We start from the raw sequence: 23,664 nt of genomic DNA, 5'->3' as shown, positions 1-23,664 counted from the left end.
GTTTATTTTCCATGGTTTATCAAAGCAGAGTTGGACAGCAGCTAAAGATACTGTGCCAACAAGTTTCATGAGCATAAATAAATATATTTGTTGTCACAAGTCTCAAGCAACTAAACGCTTTGGTAATGGAACAAAGCTGAAGACTCTTCAGAATAAATTGCAAACAACTATTTCACATATAAAGAGCCATTGAAGGGAAACTTTCCAATACAATGATGCTATTTTCTTGCCTGCTATTTAAGCCAGGAAAGATTAACTAGCTCAAGGAATGTTAAGGAAGGTATAGTCTGGAAGGTGGGATCATGTGAGGACAGCTGGCACCCACCTGAGCTTCATCCACAGGGACTGAAATTCAAAATGACATATTTTATTATAAAAAGGAAAAATGCTGGACAGTCTCCTGATATACTATTTCATATTATATTGATGTGGTTCTGCTTCCCTTCTTCATTTAAATTAACCAGATATTTAGATGAAGGAATCTTTGAATAGAGTAAGTGACTGAAACAACCTTACCTTTGGATGTGAAGAAATAGTTTACTCCACCAAAGAATCATTTTGCCCACGGTATGACAGAATTTGGAAAAGATTTGTAGCCAAACTGGTCCAGGAGAAATAGGACATGACTTCAGTAGGTATCAGAGGTTTTATTGAATCTGGGACGCTAACTTAGCGACGGGGGAAAATAACTGATTCTCCTTTAGACATACACACGCACACACACACACAGAAACAAATGCTCCTTTGTGCTTTGGGCTCAGATGGATAGCTTGGACAGGATTCTACATTTGAACACGAGAAAGAAAAAATCCCATAAGAGACTCCACCTGATCAATGATATAAAACAAAACAAGCCTCAATGAGAGAGATTGAGTCATATGTTTCAAACATTAAATTAGGAGGTGACTGTCGCCCCCACCATTTTTTGTTCATTTTAGTATAAACTATACGTGTTCAAATTTAAATTTTCAGCAGAACAAGCCTTCCAGGATAAGATTTTTGTTAGGAAGACATCCCAAAGAACAAGCAGAAGACAGTTTTTTCTTTTAAATAGAGAACGAAGGTCCCTGACCTGAGAAGTATTACCTGCAGATGACCAAAGACGGACAATGACACAAAGATCTAATTTAATGTTTATGCTCTTGGTCTTTTTATGGCAGCCAGAGGAAAATAAGATTATTAAGAAAATGAAAAACAGTCAGATGAAGGAAAAATTCCCATGATGAAGATCACTGGCCTCTTTCCAAATACAATTTTAGCTCTGGCCTCATATTTTACCTCCTTTTTGGACATTTAATCCAAGTCAAAGAAATTAACTTACTATACACCCTACTTCCAGTTAATCAACACATATTTTTTAGGAGCCTACAATATATCAGGAACAGTTCCACGCTCTGGGATACAGTAATAACAAGACAGAGTTTTTGTCCTCAAGGATCTTACTCAAGTGTTGGAGTAAGACGGTCAACAAACAAATACACACCAAAAAAGATCAATAACACAATTCTTAAAAGTTAATAAGCTAACTTTGCAGTTTCTTGTTCATGCTACCACCATTTTCCCATTCACCCAGGACGAAAATGTTGGAGTTACTTTCCTTATTTCTGAACAGACCAGTAACTTAAAGACTGAAAAAGATTTCTTTAGAGAACTTCATTACTGTATGAACAGGAATATATATATTATAATAAAAATAGAAAGGGTATCATTTTAAAATAAATCTTCCAACACTATTATTTTCTATATTTACATTGCAATCCACATAAAAAACTAAAATATCTTACCTTTGACAGTTGGTCAAAAGTAACTGCTATGGATGTATTTTTATTTAGAGTAGATACTAACTTTAAATTTATGTCAACATTTTTACATTGACACTGTATAAACTATACATAAACTCACTATAATTTAAAATCTGTCACTGAGTGCAGCAACAGTTTGGTCTTTTCAGATACATTTTGCTACCAATTACATTAAATGATTTTATATAAGGAAATACCACTTGATCTTTTACATAAAAGAACAATATTACCCAAAGAAAGTCAATAATAGTCACTTTTAAGACGTCTAAATAAATATGACATACACAAAGTAAAGGCTTCATAAAACCTTTAGTGTTCAAATTCTAATCACCACTTCTTCCAATCTTACTATTCCCCACCAATCCCAACTACTAAATCACATAATTCTTTCTGGGCAATGGTTAAATGGATTTGCCTGCCTGGGCAGGAACTAAGAAAAGAGAGGACTGGATTCAGGGCCCTGGGTAGTGCCTACATGACTTCAAGAGCCCCCTTTCCTAAAGAACATAGACAAGTGTGAATAAAGAGTTGCACTGTGCTTCTCCCAACTCTGTCCTGGCTCTATATGTTGTTTTGATGAAATGTGATGTAGAAAAGGCTCATTTTATTTTCAACTAAGAAATACATTGTTTGATAACTAATGGAAATGTTACAACCACTTTAATCAGTCAGTGGCTGTGCCTTCTCACCTACAATCAAGCACTGTCTTTGTTCCTAAGTCCACCACCCTTGGATCTAGTTTGGACATTATTCCGGAAGTAAAAAGTGAAGGAGAGTGACAAAGGGTTGAGCAGTAGAATCAACCCAAAAAAAGCACGGAGGGAAAATACAAAAAGAAGTAAGGATATAGCAGCACAATTCACACTTTCTGGAGATCCCTGACTCTTTGGTCCAATTCCAGTGTTAACTCAGATAATTTTTCCCATCTTCCAAGTACCTTTCTTAACATTTCCAATATAGTCAGACTTTTGCTATAAACATTGTATTTAAATAGCATAAACTACTTGGACATTCTTGCTGTTTCATAGAGAATGTATTTGGTCTTTAAAATAATTAACCACATTTTATTACCTTCTCTTTTGGGGTAGTATGAAATTAAGTTGTAATAATAATGTGAAATGTATAAAATTATGAAGATTAATTTGGAGCTGACAAATGGAGGACAAACAGAAAATACAGGAGCCTACATGTCCCATGGGTTCCTGGTATTACGATTTCAGGTATTGAAACAACAGCATGCGCACCCACACTCTACCTCCTGTCTAATCAAATAGTTCACATTCCTGTTTGTCTTCTGTAATTAAACTCGAGATTTTGCCTTTTCCCATTTTTTCTTCTACAGAGAATGACACAACTTTTCATAACCAAGAAACCCAAAACACTGCCTTTTGGAAAGGGAAAGAACAAAAGACTTAATTATATACACCAGAAGATGATTTTAGTTATTGAAGGCAAATGGGTCTAGATGAGCTTGTGGTAATTCTTTTAACAGGAAGCAACTATAATATATGTTAGGTACTTTAGACCACTGAACTCAGAAAATGCTCCCAGTTAAGATCATGGTAGGCATAAGGAATAAGTTCAGATTTACCGAATTTCTCATATATGTTTTTCCACCTCAGATAATCTGGGCTGGCAAAAACAAACCTCTACAATAGATGTTTTTAAACTTTGAGTAAATGGAATGCTTATGACACAAAAATGAGAATAGGTATACTCTATTGTCTTTAGAAAACTATCTTAGTTGAAATAAACTGATTTAAGTAATAACTGAAAAGATAAACACTATAATACTACTAGAAGCATCAAAATAATTCTAAATATCTATGTTCATTAAAGCTAGACACACTTAGAAGCTTCTTAAATTTCATAATAATGATAAAGCTTTTGATCACAGATAAATATAACAAGTGAATTTATTCTATTTGAAGAATGCTGATAGAAACTTACATTTCAACAGTATAATCCAAAACTCATATTCCAGAAATTCATTAGGTTTTTTTTTTATATCTTTATTTGAGTAAGCTATTCTTTCACAGAATGCCTATTGCGGTAAGTTCAAAATTCTCCCTGAATCAATTATGCTTGTTTTTAATTTGGTGGCTAGTCAAGCAACAATATTTAATACAACAATTAAAATATTTATTTTATCATATATGTCATGGTGCCAACTTCTAACATATCGTTTTTCACATGACACTATATTTCACTTGGATATCTCTTTACTCAACTTTAGTTTTGATATAATTTCTTAAGTGAAATGGAAAACTATTAAAGAAAAATATAAATGGCTGTATTATTCTCATTTTCACTACAACATAGAAACTGATATAACAAATCAGATGCAAAATGCTCATTGGCTCTTTCCAAATCAAGCCCATTAAATACACAAACCAACACAAAACTACTTTATAAGTTATACCTACATTTCATATTAAAATAAAGAATTATAATTGAGTAATATTTTTTAAAACTCAAAATGAAGTCATGTTTTTCTTGGATCCAAAGTCAACAATTAGACATGTCCATCAAAGTAGAGACACTCACCTTCACATTTCTGAGTAGTTTCACTCTGTTTGTGACCAGCAGGGCATTTGCATTCAAAAGAGCCCACTGTATTGACACAGTTTCCTCCCTGGCATATCCCAGGAATAGCCTGGCATTCATCAACATCTGCAAGAAGAAAGTATTTTGAATATAGATACCATTAATTTTTTTTTTTAAAAAAGATTGGCACCTGAGTTAACAACTGTTGCCAATGTGTGTTTTTTTTTTTTCTGCTTTATCTCCCCCAACCCGCCCCCCGCCCCGTACATAGTTGTATATCTTAGTTGCAGGTCCTTCTAGTTGTGAGTGGATACCATTAATTTTCAGAATATCTATATATGTTTCTTTAATGTATAGAAGAAATTCAGTTCTCAAGAGAATGGTGTTTGAGGAGTCAAGACCCCATTGTATGCATATATTTTAGTTTACGTAAATGGTATGTTATAGATGTCATTTTGTTTCTTGATTTTTTTTCTTTTGGAATTTGGTTTTTAAAATTCATCTGTGTCGTTATGTGGACAACCAGTCTCTTGCTTTGATTCGCTGCAGAACCCTTCTTAGTGTGTTCACTCTCTTGGTGATGGGTACCTAGTTTACCTTCAACTTCTCACCAGTGAATGATATAATGAACGTCCCTACTATGTTTCTTTATGGAGTTGAGTGACTATAAACTCTGAAGACTCAAAAAGACCCTTTTTCCCTTTGCTGTAGACCCAGAGCAGAATTATTAGATCACAGGGTATACATACACCTAATATGAATAAACAGTGCCCAGTGAATGCTTCAGTGAGTGCTTCAGAATGCCTGTAGCAGTCTTCACACCAGCCAGCTACACGGCTACGAGTAGACCACACACCTCTACTGTTCATGAGGATTCTTTCTCATGTTTTCTCTCCCCTCTTAACACATGAAATAACTATCCAATATCCTCAATTTCTTTGGCCTCATAATCGTAAAGGGATATTAACTATTAATTTTAGTTTCCACTTTTCTAATTATTAATTACTATTCTTGTTAGCTCTTAGATTTCCTCATCTGAAAGTTGCCTGTTTATATCCTCTAAACATTGTTATATTGAGGTTGATTTCTTATTCTAAATTTAAAAACTTTTCTGTTTTAGATATGACAATTATTTCCCCACCCTTTAAGCTGTCTATTAATTTCATCTGTTTAGGAACAGAAAGCCTTAATATTGATAAAATGAAATTCAAGAAAGTGTAATAAAATTTTTAGACAAATAAAAGCTGAGAGTCTACGAGAAATGTTAAAGGAAGTTCTTTAGGAAAAATAAAAATGAGATGGAAATTATGGTCTACACAAAAAATGAAAAGCATTAGAAATAGTAAACATGTTGATAATTATAAAAAACATTTTTCTTATTTTTTAATAAACTTAAAGATAATTGTAGAAAATAACAACAAAACGATAATAATAATAATAATATATTTTGGATGTTACAACATACATCGAAGTAAAAAGTATAACCACAACAGCATGGAGGATTGTAGGAGGACATGGAAGAATATTATTGCAAAATTATTACAATATAGGTGAAGTGGCACACCATTATTTGAAAACAGACTGTAGTAAGTTAAATATGTAAAGACAAACACTAAAATATAAACAAAGAAGTAGAGCTAATAATCCAATTGTGGAGATAAAATGGAATACTAAAATACACTCCATCTAATAGAGGCAGGCAAAGAAAAAAAGAGGAATGAAGAATACGTGCAACAAACAGACAAGAAATAGTAAGATATAGATTTAAACCCAATAATATTGGTAATTATATGAAATGTAAATGGTGTAAACAATCCAATTAAAAAGACTAAGATTGACATATAAGTTTAAAAAAAAGGAAGACCCAAATTTATATTGTCTACAAGAAACTCACTTTGAGAGAGAAAGCTTAAAAACTAAAAGGTTGAAAAAGATATATCATGTACTCATTAATCAAAAGAAAGCTAGAGTGGCTTTGTTAATATTATACAAAGTGTTCATCAGAACAAGAAATATTACCATGGATAAAGATGGATATTTCATAATGACAAAGGGGTCAATTCATTAAGAGGGCATGATAATGTTAAATATGTATGCATTGATTATAAAACATTAAACACCTGGAAGAAAAAGTGACACAACTAAAAAAGAATTAGACAAATCCACAATTATAGCTGAAAATTTCCATATTTCTTTCTTAGTGACTAATACAACAAGTAGACTGAAAATCAGCAAGGATATGTAGGATATATAAGACTTGAACAATACTTTCAACCAACTTGTCCTAATTGACATTTATAGAACACTGTCTTTAGCAGAATACACATTCTTTTCAAGTGTGCACGGAATATTTACCAAGATAGACTATCTTCTGAGGCCATGTAAAAAGACTCCTTACATATAAAAGGATTAATATCATTGAAAGTCTGTTCTCTAAACGCAACTGAGTTAATCTAGAAATTAATAATAGGAAACATTTGGAACATACCCAAATATTTGGAATTTAAACAATATACTTGGAAATAATCCACCGGTCAAAGAAGAAATCACATGGAAAATTAGAGCATATTTTTTTTTAAAGATTCTATTTTTTCCTTTTTCTCCCCAAAGCTCCCCGGTACATAGTTGTATATTTGTTTTTTAGTTGTGAGTCCTTCCAGTTGTGGCACGTGGGACACCGCCCCAGCATGGTCAAATGAGCCATGCCACGTCTGTGCCCAGGATCCGAACCAGCGAAATCCCGGGCGCGGAAGCGGAGGAGCACGTGAACTCAACCACTCGGCCAAAGGGCTGGCCCCCTAGAACATATTTTAAATTAAATGAAAGCAGAACATATAAAAGTTTGTGGGATGCAGCTAAAGTGGTGCATAGAGGTAAATGCTTATATTACAAAAAGGTCTAAAATTGGTAATCTAAGTTTCCATATTAAGAATTTTAAAAAAGAAGAGCAACAGAAGCTTGCTTCTCAAACAGAAGCAAGAAAGTAATAATATGAAACAGAATAACTGTCAAACAATAGAGATAATCAATGAGTACAAACCTGGCTCTCTGGAAACAGAAGTAAAATTGATAGATTTCTGGCAAGATTGATCAAGAAAAAGAAGAGAAATAAGAAATGAATGATTAATATAAGGAATAAGAGTGGGCACATCTCTACAAATGTTATAGAGTTAGTTCAAAGGATCAAAGGAAATACTATGAACAACTTTATGGTACTAAATTCAACAATTAAAACAAAATCTACAAATTCCTTGAAAGACACAAATACCAAGGCTCAGCCAAAAACAAACAGATAATATGAATAGACCTACATCTATTCAAGTAATTTAATTCATACTTTAAAATCTTTGCACAGAGAAAACTTCAGGCCTAGGTAGCTTTACTGTTGAATTCTTTCAAACATTTAAAGAAGAAAGAACACAGCTGTACACAAATTCTTACAGAAAAGAGAAGAGGGGACATTTTATGGGCTACCATCACCCTGACACCAAAGCTAGACAAAGACATTATGAGAAGGAAAACAACACAATAATATCTTTTTGGAATAGATGCACAAGAATTTTTAACCAGTCAATCTCAGCAATATATAAAAAAGTTAATACATCATGACCAAGTGGGGTTTATTCCAGGAATTTAAGGTTATTTCAAGACTCAAAGATCAATCAATAGAATTCGTCATATTAACAGATCAAGGAAGAGAAAATTTATAATCATCTCATAAATGAGGAAAAATAAAGTGACAAAATTCAACACTCATTCATGATTTTAAAAGTCTGAGTAAACCAGGAATACAAGAGAACTTCCTCAGTTTGATAAATGGCCTGTCCAAAAAGGTTACAGCTAACATGCGTATGGTGCAGTATACTATAGGGGGATTGGGAAAAATCCTTTGATTTAGAGTTTTTGAATCTGTCATTTTATATCTATGTAAATTTGCCTTAATTTCTCTCTCTGTAAAAGCTAATCTCTAACTCAGGAGATTGTTAAAATAAATAAACACTGTATATAAAAATAAATGTAATATATAAGCTTATGTAAATTTGTCATCTATTCAAATTGACAGGATTAACATAGATTTATTAATACTCTATCTTTAATTACAAAATAATATATGCTTATTGTAATAGACATTAAAGATACAGAAAAATAAAAAATTAGTGAGATAACCATTGATATAAGTTAGCGTGTGTTCTTTTAGACTGCTATTCGCACAATTCAGAGGGGTGGTCTGTTTATTTAACAAAAGTAAGATTATATACTACGTGTTGTTGCTTTTTCTCATTGAAAAAGATTTTGTGGGTACATCTCTAGTACATACTGATTTACTCTATTATTTTTTGGTAAGCCCACAAGTTTGGTGTATCTCACTGGGTAAATTAGAGAAATTAAGCCTATAAAAGAGCTTAGCATCCTTATAATTTCTTCCTTGCTTTAGCTATCTGTCTGTAAAACTAATTACAATAATCTGAAGTATTTTAATAAAGTAGATTTCATTGTCTTATTAAAGGATATCTGATTCAAACAAAAAGCAAGTAGAATAAAATATATGGCAAGAAGTTTATATATGAACAGTTTAATTCAGAACATTTCAAACCACATCATTTTTTAAATGTACTACGTTTCCACCCTCATTACAGTGTAGTATAAAACATCTCTAGAAATCTCTTTTCCTGGCAGATAAATCAGAGAAAGAATATCATGATATAAGGTGAAAAATGAAGCCAAACCTATAAATCCCTTAATACTATACATAAAATCTTTGACTACATATTTAATAGGTTCAGTAATTTTTCAAAGGAAAATGCAATTTGACATTACAGGGTTTATTTTGTAATTGCCTAAAAGATATTTTCCTAGAAGGAAATATAAAACTTTCATTTTTGAAGTATTCTAGAGTACACAGCCATACAGAATTAATTTTTTAAGGTAAATCATGATAATCATTAAAATAAAAAACAAAATTTTAAAGAAATCTTATAAATCAGTTTGAACCTACAAACATATATATGTGTTCTCTATAAAAACAAAAAAGCAAGCCTAAGACTTTCAAACTATGAAGGAGTTTCTACATCTTCAAAGTGCCAGCATAAGCAGCTACTAACGTCTGATGAGTTTTCCACTGCCCAGATTACACAACTGTGTTTCTGTTCATCCCTTCAATTCAGGCACAAACTTACTATTTCTTTAAATGTTGAATTACCTCCAATCACGTTAAGGATTTTATGAATAAAATTAAATCTTTTGAAACTTATACCTTATATAATCACTTCAGTCCATGTCTATTAAGGTTATAAATAATGTAAAAAAGTCATAGTAATTCTAGTTTATGAACTCATTGATTCTCCACTTCTCCAAACAAACTTGCCCTAAAAGATTAAACTTATTTTATTATATAAATTAGTATTAGATGGTATATTATTTTTAGTTCATGTTCAAATGTAGAAAAATATGTGCAGTGGTGTAGGCATATAAAAATGGTTCATTTAATTTATATCTGTGGGAACTAAGGACCAATTCCTATTACTGTATTTAACAGTGTGTGTGCTTTAACTTTGCTTGTCACCATCGTAAATCCACTTTTAAAATGTAAGTTCTTATTTCTGCATTCCATAGATATTCATACATAGTACTTGTATTTCTACAAAAATGAATGTCAGCCTCTTAGTACAGCAATTGAAGAACAGATCTGTCTCCAGATGGAATCTGAGAAATACAGGGTATCTTAGAAACTATTTAATACGGTTTGATTCAGCCAAAATACCTATTTACACGTGATACACAAAATTCAAATGCTGAATAAATGATCATCACAAAAGCCAATATTGGTAACTTGCTACCGCAGGACTCTGAACTTGTAATATTAAGAACAGAGTGTGGTTCTATCTCAATTTTCCTTATCTCAATGAAGGTCATCATCATTTATCCCATCGTCAAAGTCGGAAACCTAGGAGATAAACTTGGCATTTCCCTCTCACTTGTCTGACGTCATTCCATCAGTAACAAGTGCTTACTTCCCACATAGATCTCAACTCTTCCCTCTGCCTCTACTCTGGTCTCAGCCTCCATCATACACTGCCCGTACCATTGCAGGCATCTTTTAACTGGTTTCTTTGCTTCTACTCTGCCCTCCCTATACTTGATTCTCTACAGAGCAACTAAAATAACTTTATTTAAATATAAGCCAAGTAAAGGATAGGTTATTACCTCAGAAGTTTGCAGACACTGCCACACTGTTTTCTGGTCTATGAGTTGTTCTAAAGAAGTTTGAGACCAGTTGGGATGGGTCTCTTTAAAAAAAAATCCTTGCTTATTCTGCCTTATTACACCTATGGGATTCTCTCTATCTTCTCTGTTTATTGAGTTTTGTGCCTTCCAATCTGCAGATTGAAGACCTTATTTTAGAAAATTTTTCTATTTTATCTTTAAGTATTTTTTTCAGTTTCCTTCATCAGCTTTCTTTAGTCTGATTTTACTACACATTAGCTTCTTTATAATAATTGTTTGTTTATTCTCTGACATTTTTGGTCAATTTGTAATTTCCTAGAGCTTAACCTCTGTCACTGAATTTTTTTCAGTTTTATATATGTTTGTATGTCTATATGTATGTATGTATTATTTGCCTTTCATTAGGTAAAGTTCTAAATCCTCCAATTTCTTTCTTGAGTACCACAATTCACTTTTTTTTTTATCTCCGATTGTCTTTAGTGAACTCTTATAACTCTCTTTTGAGAATCTTTTAAAAGAAGAACCATACTGTTTTTTCATTTCCTTGAGATAAGAGAGATAGAAACTTTGTATTCATTTTCCTCTTTGAAGCATATTCATCCATGTTTTCCTTATGTTCTTATTCTCTTTTTTTCCACTTTTTATATGTAGTCCTTTTGTCTTTATTACTCATCTTTAAATAGGGCCATTTCCTGCCAAAGCAAGAGTGGAGAGAGCCAAGAGGAAATGGTTTGGTTTGAAAACTTCTGTAGGGAATACTGCCTTAAACAGCTTCTCATTAAACTCTCTCCCACTTTTTTTTTGCCCTGGATATTAATTTCAACTTTCAGGTGGTGTGGCTCCCACTTTCTGCCCTTTAAGATACAGACTCTAAGATGCTCACTAGCACTCCCTCCTCCCTCTTTTTCCTTCCCTCTCCTTTACCTCAAGGAGTGTCTCTGTGCTGGAAGGCTGGGTAGAGGATACTAGACATGGCTTGCCTCCAAAGCTTCTCCACCTGCTATCCCTCTGTTACTCGGAGGGTCTGCAGCAGATTTATCTCTTACAGGGACATTCTCGTCCTCTCCCACAGAACATCCACAGCCACTAAATAGCCTTTCAGGATGCTGATACTCACAGTAAATTCCCCCGTCCAACGACTTCCCAACACCTGCATGTGTTCGTCACTACTTTTAATTGAGGGTTGTACAGTTTTATTTTAGAACACCTTATTCTCTATTACTCATTTTCTTGTTAGCATTTGTTGAGTTAGAAGAAAGGGACAGTGCTATCTTTAGATAAGAGCTTCTATAATCAAATATGTTTTAAGTAAATTTTTTGGATTGCATAGGAATGGCTGATGTTCACACAGCATGAATTAAAGTTTAAACTGTGTAATGATCTGGTTAACTTGGTCGATGTAGACAACCAAGATAAATTTGTTTTGGTTCTAACTATCTTTAATAATTTATACCAATCAACTGAACCAAATCTCCTTTTCACTTTGAGCTGTACAGAAAGCCTGGAAATAACTTCCTACTGTGGGCATCTTCCTCTCAGTCTACAATTTAAGAACTAGTCACGCCTGCCCAGTTTCAGTTCAAATTAAACTTCTCTACTCTTTTCAAGTGCAGTCAGAGTAAAGGAATTACCTGTATCTGTACACTAACACCACCTGAAAAGAACACACATCCGCATTTGTTTTTGCAGGGACTCCTTCAGGGTCTGTACTGCTATTTCTTTATTCAAGTCCTTGTCCTGTGTCCTAGCTAGGTCATATAGACTCTGTCATATATGTCTGAATTCCAGTGCCTCTCTCATGCCCTGGAATGGAGCAGAAGCTCAGCATCAGTTTATCACTATTCTCGACGATAAAGCAAAAGACGGAATTTAATGAGCAAATTTCTCCCTGCCAGATTTGCAGTTTTGAAATGTTTGGAGTAGTTTAAAAGCCTAATTCCTAAAAACCAAATAACATAAATTAATAATTACACAATTTTTTTTCAAAGATTGGCACCTGAGCTAACAACTGTTGCCAATCTTCTTTTTTTTGTTTTTCCCCTGCTATTTTGTTTTTTCCTCCCCATATCCCCCAGTACAGAGTTGTATATTTTAGTTGTGGGTCCTCTAGCTGTGGCATGTGGGACGCTGCCTCAACATGGCCTAATGAGCGGTGCCATGTCTGTGCCCAGGATCCAAACCCTGGACCACAGAAGCAGAGCGCACGAACTCAACCACTTGGCCACGGGGCCGGGCCCCTATACAATTTTATTTTAATATATTAAAAAAAGTTTTGAATGCAAACTGTCCATTTGAAAATCTAAAAGACCCAAAGTCAAGTATTAATCTTAAATAAACTATCCTTCTAGTTAGAGTAAATTCATAAGACTGTAAAGATTAAAAAAGAAGAAACTATTTATAATAATACAACATATGCATGTGGCAGTTTATGACATATTTAAAGTCTGTAAATATTCTTGGAAAAGGGCTTAATAAGGCCACTTTCTAAACCTATAATTCACTTGTTTTATGATAGCTTAAATTTTGAGTCCTATATTAGCTCACTTTGGTCCTTTAATGAAGAAAGGACAAGACTGAATGTGGAGTAGACTTAAGCAGAAGAGCCAGAACTGAAATGATTCTCAATACGGCAGGAGCTGAGAATCATTGTGACCGACCTCACAGCACCTAGGATGGAGCCTTTTCTGATCATGCTTCCTTAAGTCCAGAATGTCATCATGGCAACAGTTCAAAATAAAAAATTGACTGGTTTCCTCACAGCTTAATTTTTTATTTTACCATTATTTTTACAGCCTAATTTTTTTTAATGTATCATTGAAATTCTCTATTGACCCTCATTTTTCACACTTATTCTGTTTATTATAAGATCATTTTTCATTTCCTCTTAAGCCATAGGTAAGGTAATTCACTAACTGAATCAGTCACAGGATAACACTATGTTCAGAACTTCAGAAATGTCCTCCTTTGGCTAACACGAGCCATATTTTAGAACCAGTATAAGCTATTTACAGTTATCATCTTAGCTCAAATTTATTTAACTCTACAAAAATTTTCAATTATCTTATTAAAAAATCACTATTATTAAAAAAGTATGACAGGTATACGTCATGTTTTTAAGTTATTTTTTCATGCCCTGTATCTTCCAAATTAATTTGGCAGAGTATTTGGGAAACAGTCTAGGAATTTAAAGGGAAAAATGAAACCACAGTAACATGTAGTCTCAAAATAGCCTAAACTGAGGATAAGTATTTAATTGAGAACTTTCTGACTATGCCATGATTTTGAAATAAAACAGCACTTTTTAAATTTGCTTTTCCAGACATTCTAACCATGTGGCAAATTTCATTTTGCTCCTGTTGCCGTATTAATCCATTAGACGTTTAGGCAAATGGAGCCCCAAACTTATCTTTGCTAGAGAAACAAAATCAAATAAATAAGCCTTCAGACATTACTAAATCCTGAAGGACATTCGGGATGTTTGAGATCAGATCACATATTTTTAATAATTGTGTTCAGAAAACTAGGCCTCTCTGACAAAATATCAAGGTAAGAAAGCCAAGTACAAATATAGAAGATGACGAGAGTCAATAATTTGTGATATTTTGGTTGAAGTTAAGAGCTTTTCTAAACCTGGGCTATTTCTCTGAAATAGTCGTTTTTGGAAATATTTTATTCTTAATCCCATTCATTAATTCAAAAGATATTTACTGAATATCTACTGCATGTTAGACACTGTTCTAGATGCCTCAGACATTAACGAATAAAACAGATTTATGCCCTATTGGAGCTTACTATTCTAGCTGGGGGAGAATAAAAAATATAAAGACTATAAATAAGCAAGTACGTGAGAAGGTGATAAGTGCCGCAGAATAAGAAAAAAGTATGTCTCTAGTAAATCTAGTCAGTATTAATCTAGTAAATCTATAGAGTATTTTACCTTTAATAGTATATTATGTAAATTGTATGGTAATCTATATACTAATCAATCTATGTAGTACATAAATACTATATAGTATATAGTATAATAGATCTTCTATAGACAAAGTTGTTGCTTTATCAGAACTCTATATAATCAGACTAGTATTCATATCCAAGACACAGAATTTTACTATCCATTGTAAACAACAGATTAAAAATGACATTTAGGGCCCGGCCCCGTGGCCGAATGGTTAAATTCGTGTGCTCCGCTTTGGCGGCCCAGGGTTTCGCCAGTTTGAATCCTGGGCTGGAACATGGCACCGTTCATCAAGCCATGCTGAGACAGCATCCCACATGCCACAGCTAGAAGGACCCACAACCAAAAAAAAAAATACACAACTATGTGCCGGGGGCTTTGGGAGAAAAATGAAAAATAAAATCTTTAAAAACAAAATGACTTTTAACTCAATCTTCATATTTAGGTCTGACCTGTGATAACTGTTAATCCAAGAGACAAAATACTCAAAAACCATTTTAAGTCCACAGCTGACATGGCTTTTATATGCAATTAAATATAAAGTTGCCAATCTGTTGAGTTATATAGTCATACCTTGTGGCTATCCCTATAGCTATGATTTGAAAAGAGTTTAGATATAGACCATTTTTTAATATTACCTTTTATAAAAGCAAAAAACCAACAAAAATCTTTGAAGGCCTTTGAAGGCTCTGATATATTTACCAAATTAGGGCAGAGCACTCAAATTTTATTATTCAATGAATTGAGGCCATGTACAGCCTCCCAAACTATAATTCTCATTTGGGTGTTAGGACACTGGACTGGCTTTCTGCAATACAACATTTCCAAGGGCTGGGTAGATAAATCTCTGCCTCTGACATTGGTCACTAACAATCTGAATAACTTCGGATCTAAGTTGGTGTATGATTTAATTATAACAAATTTGATTCTCCATATCTTGAGTTGTATCATTTTTGTGAATAATACAAAAGTAATTTTCCATTTTCCTGTGATCCTACTGTCATCTGAGAGCTCATTACAGAGCTCTTTTTCCCAGCTCTAAAAATGGGTTGAATACAGATGGTATCAGAGAAATAGCCAAAAACAGATAAGAGTCGTGATGGCTGATAATTAATTAAAATAATTATCCAGTAAATATGTAACAATTTTCAGCTACTTGGGTTGGAGTCTACTGTTGCAGCATCCTCAGGGCCCCAAACTAGCCCCAACATATAAAGTACATATCAGGACGTGGTTGGGAAGACCGCCTGGAGACAAGATTGTAACCAACTGGGTTAAAAACGCAGAAATACTGCAGTTATGGATGGAGTTCACACTTTTGTCTTTGAAGATATTATTAATAACAACATCAGGCACCTCTCTTCTCCCTGTTACCTAGGCTCAGGTTCTCATATCTTGAATGAGATTATGAGAGACAGAAAATATGTTTTTCCTGGCTATTTACCTGTGTATAGTTTGAGGGCCTGTGGTAGGGAGCATGCAGCGTCATCTGGATGAAGACATGGAATAGTTTATCCTCTGACTGTATTAAGTATTTTAAACTGTATTTTTTCATTTTCCCCAATTTTTCATATTATCTCTCCCTTCTCCATCTATGTCAGGAGTTGAAAAATGATTATTTACTAGGTGGCTAAAAGATAAGCCATCTCTAGTCAGGCTTGAGAATAAGGCCCCGCTTGGAAACGGTATTGGGTTAATGGTTATCATCCACAGTGGTGGATCCTCCAAGTACAGTGAAAGGAGACCCAGAATCATGTGGGTGACTCTGTGCACAGAGACAGATGGCTAACTCACCTTGGCAAGCTCCAGTGCGGATGTTGGGGATGAAGCCCCGTCGGCAGGGCTGAGGCTGGGCAGGACACATCTCACAGGGGTGGCCCCAGGCCCGCCCAATAGTGGCACAGCACAGAGTCTTCGTGCAGACAATGCCTGTCAGCTGCCCTTGGCACATCTGGTTGTTGACCTGAGTGAAACATGGGCCTGTCCTGTAATCTGGAATGTGAAAGAAGACAGAAAGACAGGTTTTATGATCATACACCAATCTTAGACCAGTACCTCCAAATACATAAAACAGAGACGATTTCTTCTGACCAAAGTGTTTGAAGACAAAAGGCCAGAGAGCTTCATTTTAAAAATTCATAGTTTTTCAATCATGAGATGTACATTACAAGGCTTCAATGTATTCCACACTAGACATTGTAAATGGGTGGCTCAAGAGCAGTGTCTGGGACACAGATGTGTTTTCTTGGCCCGCACAATTTTTTAAAAGAATTTAAATTAATAGCCAACATTTTTAAATTAGGAAATTTCACATGAAATTTTATATTCTGGTTTTCCTTGAAAAGTTGGAAGTTCTGGCCATGCTAGGTCTGCCATGCTGCATGGCAGTGGCAGAGTGAAGTGCGCCATCTCTAGGACAACACAGCACTGGCCACCCCTCCTCCCACTGCTCTCCACTCAGGGATATTTCCCACCTGCGCCCTGATGGCACCACTTTAATGACTCCTCTTATCTAGCAAAGATTTTCTTCTCTGACTAGGTGGACAAGAGTTCAGAAAATCAAAGCAGAACCAATAAAGATATATCCTTCCATATCACAAATATATTTGGGCTGTCTAGTTTGTCTGTAAACATTTAGTTCTAACAATTTTATTTCTGTTTCCATGTCAGTCTGTTTAGTTCTATGTGTAGCTCAGCTGGGAAGACAGTACTAATAAGGCCCATAGTCATGGATTCTTTCCAGGTAAGTTAATATTATATGACCTCTGTGCTCTGGAAGATGACTATAGCATTATCCAGCTCTGTTATGATGATAAAAAAGTTAGCAAATGTATGTCACATATGTTCTATAGGCAGACTCTTCTACAAATATTAAGGACAGTCTATTTAGACCCTTGCATCTCAAAGTGTGGTCCATGGACCAGCAACATACGCCTCACTTGGGAGCTAGTCAGAAATGCAGATCCAGGCCCCACCCTAGACTCACTGAACTAGAATCTGCCTGTTAACAAGACATTCAGAAAATCCATATGCACCTTAAAGTTTAAGAAAGACTGATCTAGACTACAGGCAACTTGAAAGCTAGGCATTTCTACTCTATCCCTCTTCCTGCTGTAATTTACTTCAATGAACCGTTTGGATGATCAGTATATATTCTTTTAAGCAGAACTGAATCATTAACTAAATAGATTTTAATTTGAGTGTTGTTCTTGCAGCAGTGCTGTTTTGAGAGACACAGAAAATCAGAGAAAATCTTCAGGTGAGTTTCCTGAAGACTGACCAATTAAGTGATTCATATCTGTTATAAAATTACAATAGAAATATGTGAAAAAGGTTTTTTTCCCCCTTTCACAGAGACTGTATGCATACAGATCACTAACTTCTGGGAATGTAAAATGATAGTCAGGATTTCCTGATAAGCCCTAATACGAATGACATAATTCTAATTGAAGGGGAAAGCTAGAACAAATTTATTTCAGATTTTTGTTACAACAGAACAATCTCACATTCAAAGGAAGAAGAGTCAATAATATTGGTAAGATTTTTATGAAAAATTGTTACTGGGAAAAATCAAGCTAGGACATAATTTAATAGTCAAATGCTAAGCTAGAAAGATTTAGATCCCATCTAAATGCTATATGATGACAAAAATACAGCTTAAAACCACATACAACTTCTATTTTTTAAATGAAGAATGGAGTTTTCTCATAGGAAAACAACACTTTAGAAGTTCGATATAAAGAATCAAAATCTAAAATAGGTAACATTTTAGCAAGCTGATTTAACATTCTGTTACTTTGCAGCTGAACTTCAACAAAAATAGCTCATTTTAATCCCTTACATAAGAACAACAGATGTGCTGGCTGCAAATCACATTTTTGAAAAAGACAATCTTTGTAGTATACATGTAGATATGTCAACTTTGTAAATAAGCATGCTTCCCACACCACAAATTGCCAGGTCATAAATTTTTTAAATCTACTCTGCTGTCCTTTAGACAACACATTATTTTGTTGTTTTAAATAGCTATTAGATTCACAATAAATTAAATCAAGTTCTAAACAAGTGGGGAAAAGTCTATTTTTCATAAAAAATATAAAACGCATTTTTTGGTAGATTTGTGCATATATACCTATGTTCACATTCTGTACACTTTTCGGATCCCAGAGAGAAGCCTCTGTAGCCTCTCTCATAATCCCATTCTTAAGTAAACCAACTTGTCAGGAAATTCGTTCCTTCTTCAAACACAACAGCTTCTTAAAATTACATCCTCTTAGTCTGGCCTCTTTGGAGAAGAGGACTACCTGGGACAAGAACAGCTGTTTGTCCTTGGCAAATGACCTTTCACATTGAAGGCTCTAACGAAGCCAACCCCAAGCTCCCCTTTCTGGGAACAGAGTTTACCATTCCTTATTTTTTTGCCCAGATATCCCTCCTTACAAATTGTGCTGAATCTATTTTCTTAGAGGATTACATTTTACTTTCTGGTTAGCAACTGATTACTTTAAAATTTAAACTTCCAATGGCACCTACTTATTCAAGAATTACTAACATGCAAAATAGGAACAAATATTAGATACTGAAAAGGGATTTAGATTTCTTGATCAGAGTAAAACATTCTGTCCCCATTTTACTAGCATTTTAATTATGGTTGAAGAGTCCCAGGAGAGCTTACTTGAATGTTATTGGCCATGCATCCTCTTTATCAAGATTTCACTGGGCGTAAAATATTATTGTACACCATGCTAGCCGTTCACAGTCAAGGACATACTTGCAGTGTGTTAGCAAAGTACAGAAGGAGAGGGGCTGGCCCTGTGGCCGAGTGGTTAAGTTCGTGCGCTCCGCTGCAGGCAGCCCAGTGTTTCATTGGTTCAAATCCTGGGCACGGACATGGCACTACTCATCTAAACCACGCTGAGGCAGCGTCCCACATGCCACAACTAGAAGGACCCACAACGAAGAATATACAACTATGTACCGGGGGGCTTTGGGGAGAAAAAGGGAAAAAATAAAATCTTAAAAAAAAACAAATACAGAAGGAGAGAACTACTTATCACTCGGTGTGCTGGAGCCAGCGGGCTGGAAACAGATATTTTCCTCATTGCTATATGACCAAGAAAATGTTGTTAAAAATTAGCCTGTGAAACATAAATACTGCTATTTGGATTTTCTAATATCTAAGTGCAATATAGCATTTGAACTTGTTTTATATAATTTCACTTTTATTCACAGTGAGCCCTCTTAATGTAACTGGAGATGCTAATCATGGTTAGATAACCAAAGTTCAGCATTATTGTCGTTTGGACAACCAGACAACCTTTGGACAGGTTTCTTGAAAGTAAATACAGAAATAGGTCTGGTGGAGGATTTCAGGTCGAGGGAGAGGGAGTTTTTTGTTGTTGTCATTTATCTTTTGCTCATTTTTTGTTTTGTATTGTGGAAGAGGCAAGCATTTCTAAAAGCCAATGGGAATAATCCAAATGAAAGCGAGGACTTATGATTACCAGAAAGAAGAATAATTTCTAGTATAAGATCCCCAAGGAGTCAGGCTGCGAGTGATGCCAGAATTTGTGTGGGGGAGTCATCCCCAGATAGGAGAAGAATAGCACTTCTCTTGTAGTCTGAGGGAAGAAGGGCAAGATGCACAGAAATGAAGGCATATTTATAGAGTAGAAGGAAAATGAACAATGTCCTCTCTCATATCTTCTATTTTCTTTCTGAAACAGAAGGTGGGACAATAGGTCTTTGGCAGAGGTTGGCTCGGGTGTCAGATCGCCGAGGCTAACTGAGATGGCACTGCAGATACCGGGAGAGGAAGCCGACCTGAGAACTCAGCAGATTTCCAGGTAACACCCAGGGCCTCTCTATGGTGGGTGAATAAGATGGATTTATGGTGAGACCAATCTGCCTGTTTTGTGACTTTTTCTAGGTGCTCTCAGCAGCTGAGAGGGTCACTCAGATTAGGGTTCATCCAGGGCTGGGGTTTCATCAGTCAGATGTGAAAAAAAATGTAGAATGGCAAGAGAGTTTAGGGTATTGTTACACATATTTTAAAATTATAGACCATGGAATCTATGCTGGAGGAAATGGGGAGTGAGAAAAGGAGAGGGCTGACAGATTAAGAAGTGGGAGAAAGCAGTAAGGTCAATGAACTAGGTGTCTCCATGAGGGAGCACATGAGAAGGTAAAATAGTCACAGTGACAGCAATACATGAGCTGCCCATGTGGCTGTAATATCATTTATTTAACTGTCAGCAGAATGCAGTTACAGTATACAGCATAGATTATACACTGCATAATTTAGGGAAGCTATCCACATATACCGTAATGTAAACGTCATCCCTGGAGTTGTGCAATGGGATGGCTCTCTTAGAGACCTTTATACTGTAACTGCATGTCAAACAATGACATAAGACATCCAGAATTCCATCCATTCCCACATTAGTGTAAAAAGAACTGCCTGATCCTAGAAAGTATATGAAAATATGTGGGATGTCCCATCAAGTTCCATGGTCTTTGGAGTTAGACAAGAAGGCATTTCCATTCTCAGGAACCAAAGAAATGCAACCTGTAATCAGGTGATCACCTTGTGTGGGAGCTGCAGACATGAGTGAGTATAATGAAGAATTGTGGAATGTGTGTAACTTGAGTCCAACGATCCTGGCTTCATAACGGTCTCCTTTGAGTAATGGAGTTTTTGACATAGCAATTATAAATTGTTTAAGGCTTAGTGCATCTCATTGTGGTTATAACTGAGAATCTAGTCTGCACCAGCTGAAATCTCTGATCATGTAGATATAACTGGAGCGTGCAGAGAAAGCAACCCCGAAAATTATAGGGGACAATACAGTGGTTTCCTTAGTTTCAATAAAATTTGCCTGAAGGTCACAGACCCAGACTTCAAGCTGGGTCTAAATATTTAGAGTTCAATAAACTCAAATAACTGTGAGGGTAATTGTCTTCCCTGATGGAAACACATCTGTCAACTTCAGCAAATTTTAAAATTAAGTATAGAAATATTTAAGAGAATAAAAGCCATTAAATTAATATTTTTGCTTTAAGGAATCTGTGCAAAAATTATTTACCTGTAATGTTTAACGGCATTTGGCCCATTCCATTAGATTGCCTTGTAACCACAATTTAAAATAAATAATTAAATAACTTATTTAAACTTGTGATTTTTAAGTTAAAATGTGACTATGCTTATATACAGAATTGGACCATTTAAGTGAACTTCAGTTTTATAAATTTATAAGTTTGGGTATTTATACATTTAGCTTTTAATTACCTTTATAAGAGTTATCTGAGTACTTGCAAAGGTTTTTAACTTGCTCAGCTGAACTACTTAAGAAAGATATTGGACGTATTTAATATATAAAAACCATTTAAAAGGTATGGAGGTGTTTCATTAAGTAGGAAAATGGAACCAAATACTATTTAAAGGCCTCTTAAAGCAACTACTAAAATCTGCTAGATTTATTAATAGATTAGTGATATTCATAAGTTGAATTTAAAAGCTCAAGGGATATACCCTCAAGAATTGAAAGCAGGAACTTGAGAAATATTTGTTCATCCATGTTCATAGGAGTGTTATTCACAACAGCCAAGAGGTGGACGCAACCCAAGTGTCTAACAATGGATGAATGAATGAACAAAATACACACAATGGAATATTACTCAGTCTTAAAAAGGAAGGAAATTCTGACACATGCCACAAAACAGATAAACCTTGAGGACATTATTCTAAGTGAAATAAACCAGTTACAAAAGGAAAAAATATTCTACGATTCCACTTATACGAGGTACCTAGAGTAGTCAAATTCATAGACACAGAAAGTAGAATGGTGGTTGTCAGGGCCTGTGGGGAGAGGGGACTATGGGGTTAGTGTTTAATGGGTATAGATTTTTCAGTTTGGCAAGATGAAAAGAGTTCTGTGGACGGATGGTGGTGATGGTAGTGCAACAATGTGAATGTACTTAATGCCCCAGGACTGTACACTTAAAAATGGTTAAGATGGTAAATTTTATGTTATATGTATTTCACCACAATTTAAAAAAAATTTTTTTCTGAAGCTCAAGGAGTAACAAGGGTGTTGAAATTATATTTAAATAAAACAAACCTGAATTTTTAACACCAAAATAAACTTTCAATCTTTTTCACATACAGAATCATCACTGAGGACACTGAAACATCCCCCTGCAACACAGACACTTGCCTTGTGATGGGTATTTCTGTCGTTTACGATTGATTCCAAGTGCACACAATACCGCATGGGTATTCTTGAACATATTTATTGACTACATACTTTCGCTTTCTGTAATGTAAATTCCTAGCACTAGAATTGCTGGGTCAAGTTTCCAGTTTGAAAAATATTCAAACTGATACTCTGTAAATAGGTGGCACTAATTTACACTCTCAAAGGTAGTACTGTTACCTCACATCCTCTTCACCATAGTGTAGAGGCAAATGGTTTAATTTTTCTGCATTTAATGGGTGAAAAATGGTATCTCACTGTTGTTAAAGTATGACCGCAACTCATTGTCCCTATTTTTTTCTTTTTTTAAAGATTATATTTTTTTCCTTTTTCTCCCCAAAGCCCCCTGGTACATAGTTGTATGTTCTTAGTTGTGGGTCCTTCTAGTTGTGGCATGTGGGATGCCGCCTCAGCATGGCTCGATGAGCAGTGCCATGTCTGCGGCCAGGATTCGAACCGACGAAACACTGGGCCGCCTGCAGCGGAGCACTAGAACTTAACCACTAGGCCACAGGGCTGGGCCCTCATCGTCCCTATTGATTGACAATCGAGGGAAGAAAATCAACTCTGTAGCAGGCACTGTATAGCAAGCCTTTCTATAAACTACCTCCTTTTATTATGGAGTGCTAAAAAAGTATTTTTACAAATGAAAAGTCAGAGATTAAGTCAATTGTGAAGAATCAAAGAAGCTGATATTGGACTTGGCGCTCCACCTCACTCCACGGCGCTACACCATGCAGGCTGTGTTCATTAAACCCGAGACACGGATCACCTGCATTCTCAGCTTTTGAACTTCTGCCTTCTTCTAACAGACATTTACCATTTTAATGAATATTGTCACCCCCAAGTATAATCTCCTAACTCCCAACTTGGAAGCCCA

At 35.1% G+C, this 23,664-nt stretch overlaps 1 protein-coding gene and 1 long non-coding RNA gene across 2 annotated transcripts in view; one reads left to right on the top strand and one right to left on the bottom strand.

Moving 5' to 3' along the window:
- FBN2 (fibrillin 2) overlaps window positions 1-23,664 on the bottom strand; it is a 236,490-nt gene that overhangs the window by 150,669 nt on the left and 62,157 nt on the right. Inside the window, exons 6-7 of the mRNA XM_008530057.2 lie at window positions 16,324-16,521; window positions 4,350-4,475 (exon numbers count right to left, since the gene is read on the bottom strand). Coding sequence (XP_008528279.2) covers window positions 4,350-4,475; window positions 16,324-16,521 — 324 coding nt within the window. The remainder of the gene's footprint in view (window positions 1-4,349; window positions 4,476-16,323; window positions 16,522-23,664) is intronic.
- LOC139075332 (uncharacterized) overlaps window positions 20,134-23,664 on the top strand; it is a 50,931-nt gene continuing 47,400 nt past the window's right edge. Inside the window, exon 1 of the long non-coding RNA XR_011525629.1 lies at window positions 20,134-20,375. This is a non-coding gene — a long non-coding RNA (uncharacterized lncRNA). The remainder of the gene's footprint in view (window positions 20,376-23,664) is intronic.

Source organism: Equus przewalskii, chromosome 13 (genome assembly GCF_037783145.1).
Source record: "Equus przewalskii isolate Varuska chromosome 13, EquPr2, whole genome shotgun sequence".
Lineage (NCBI taxonomy): Eukaryota > Metazoa > Chordata > Mammalia > Perissodactyla > Equidae > Equus > Equus przewalskii.
This window is presented reverse-complemented; position numbering and strand designations above follow the sequence as displayed.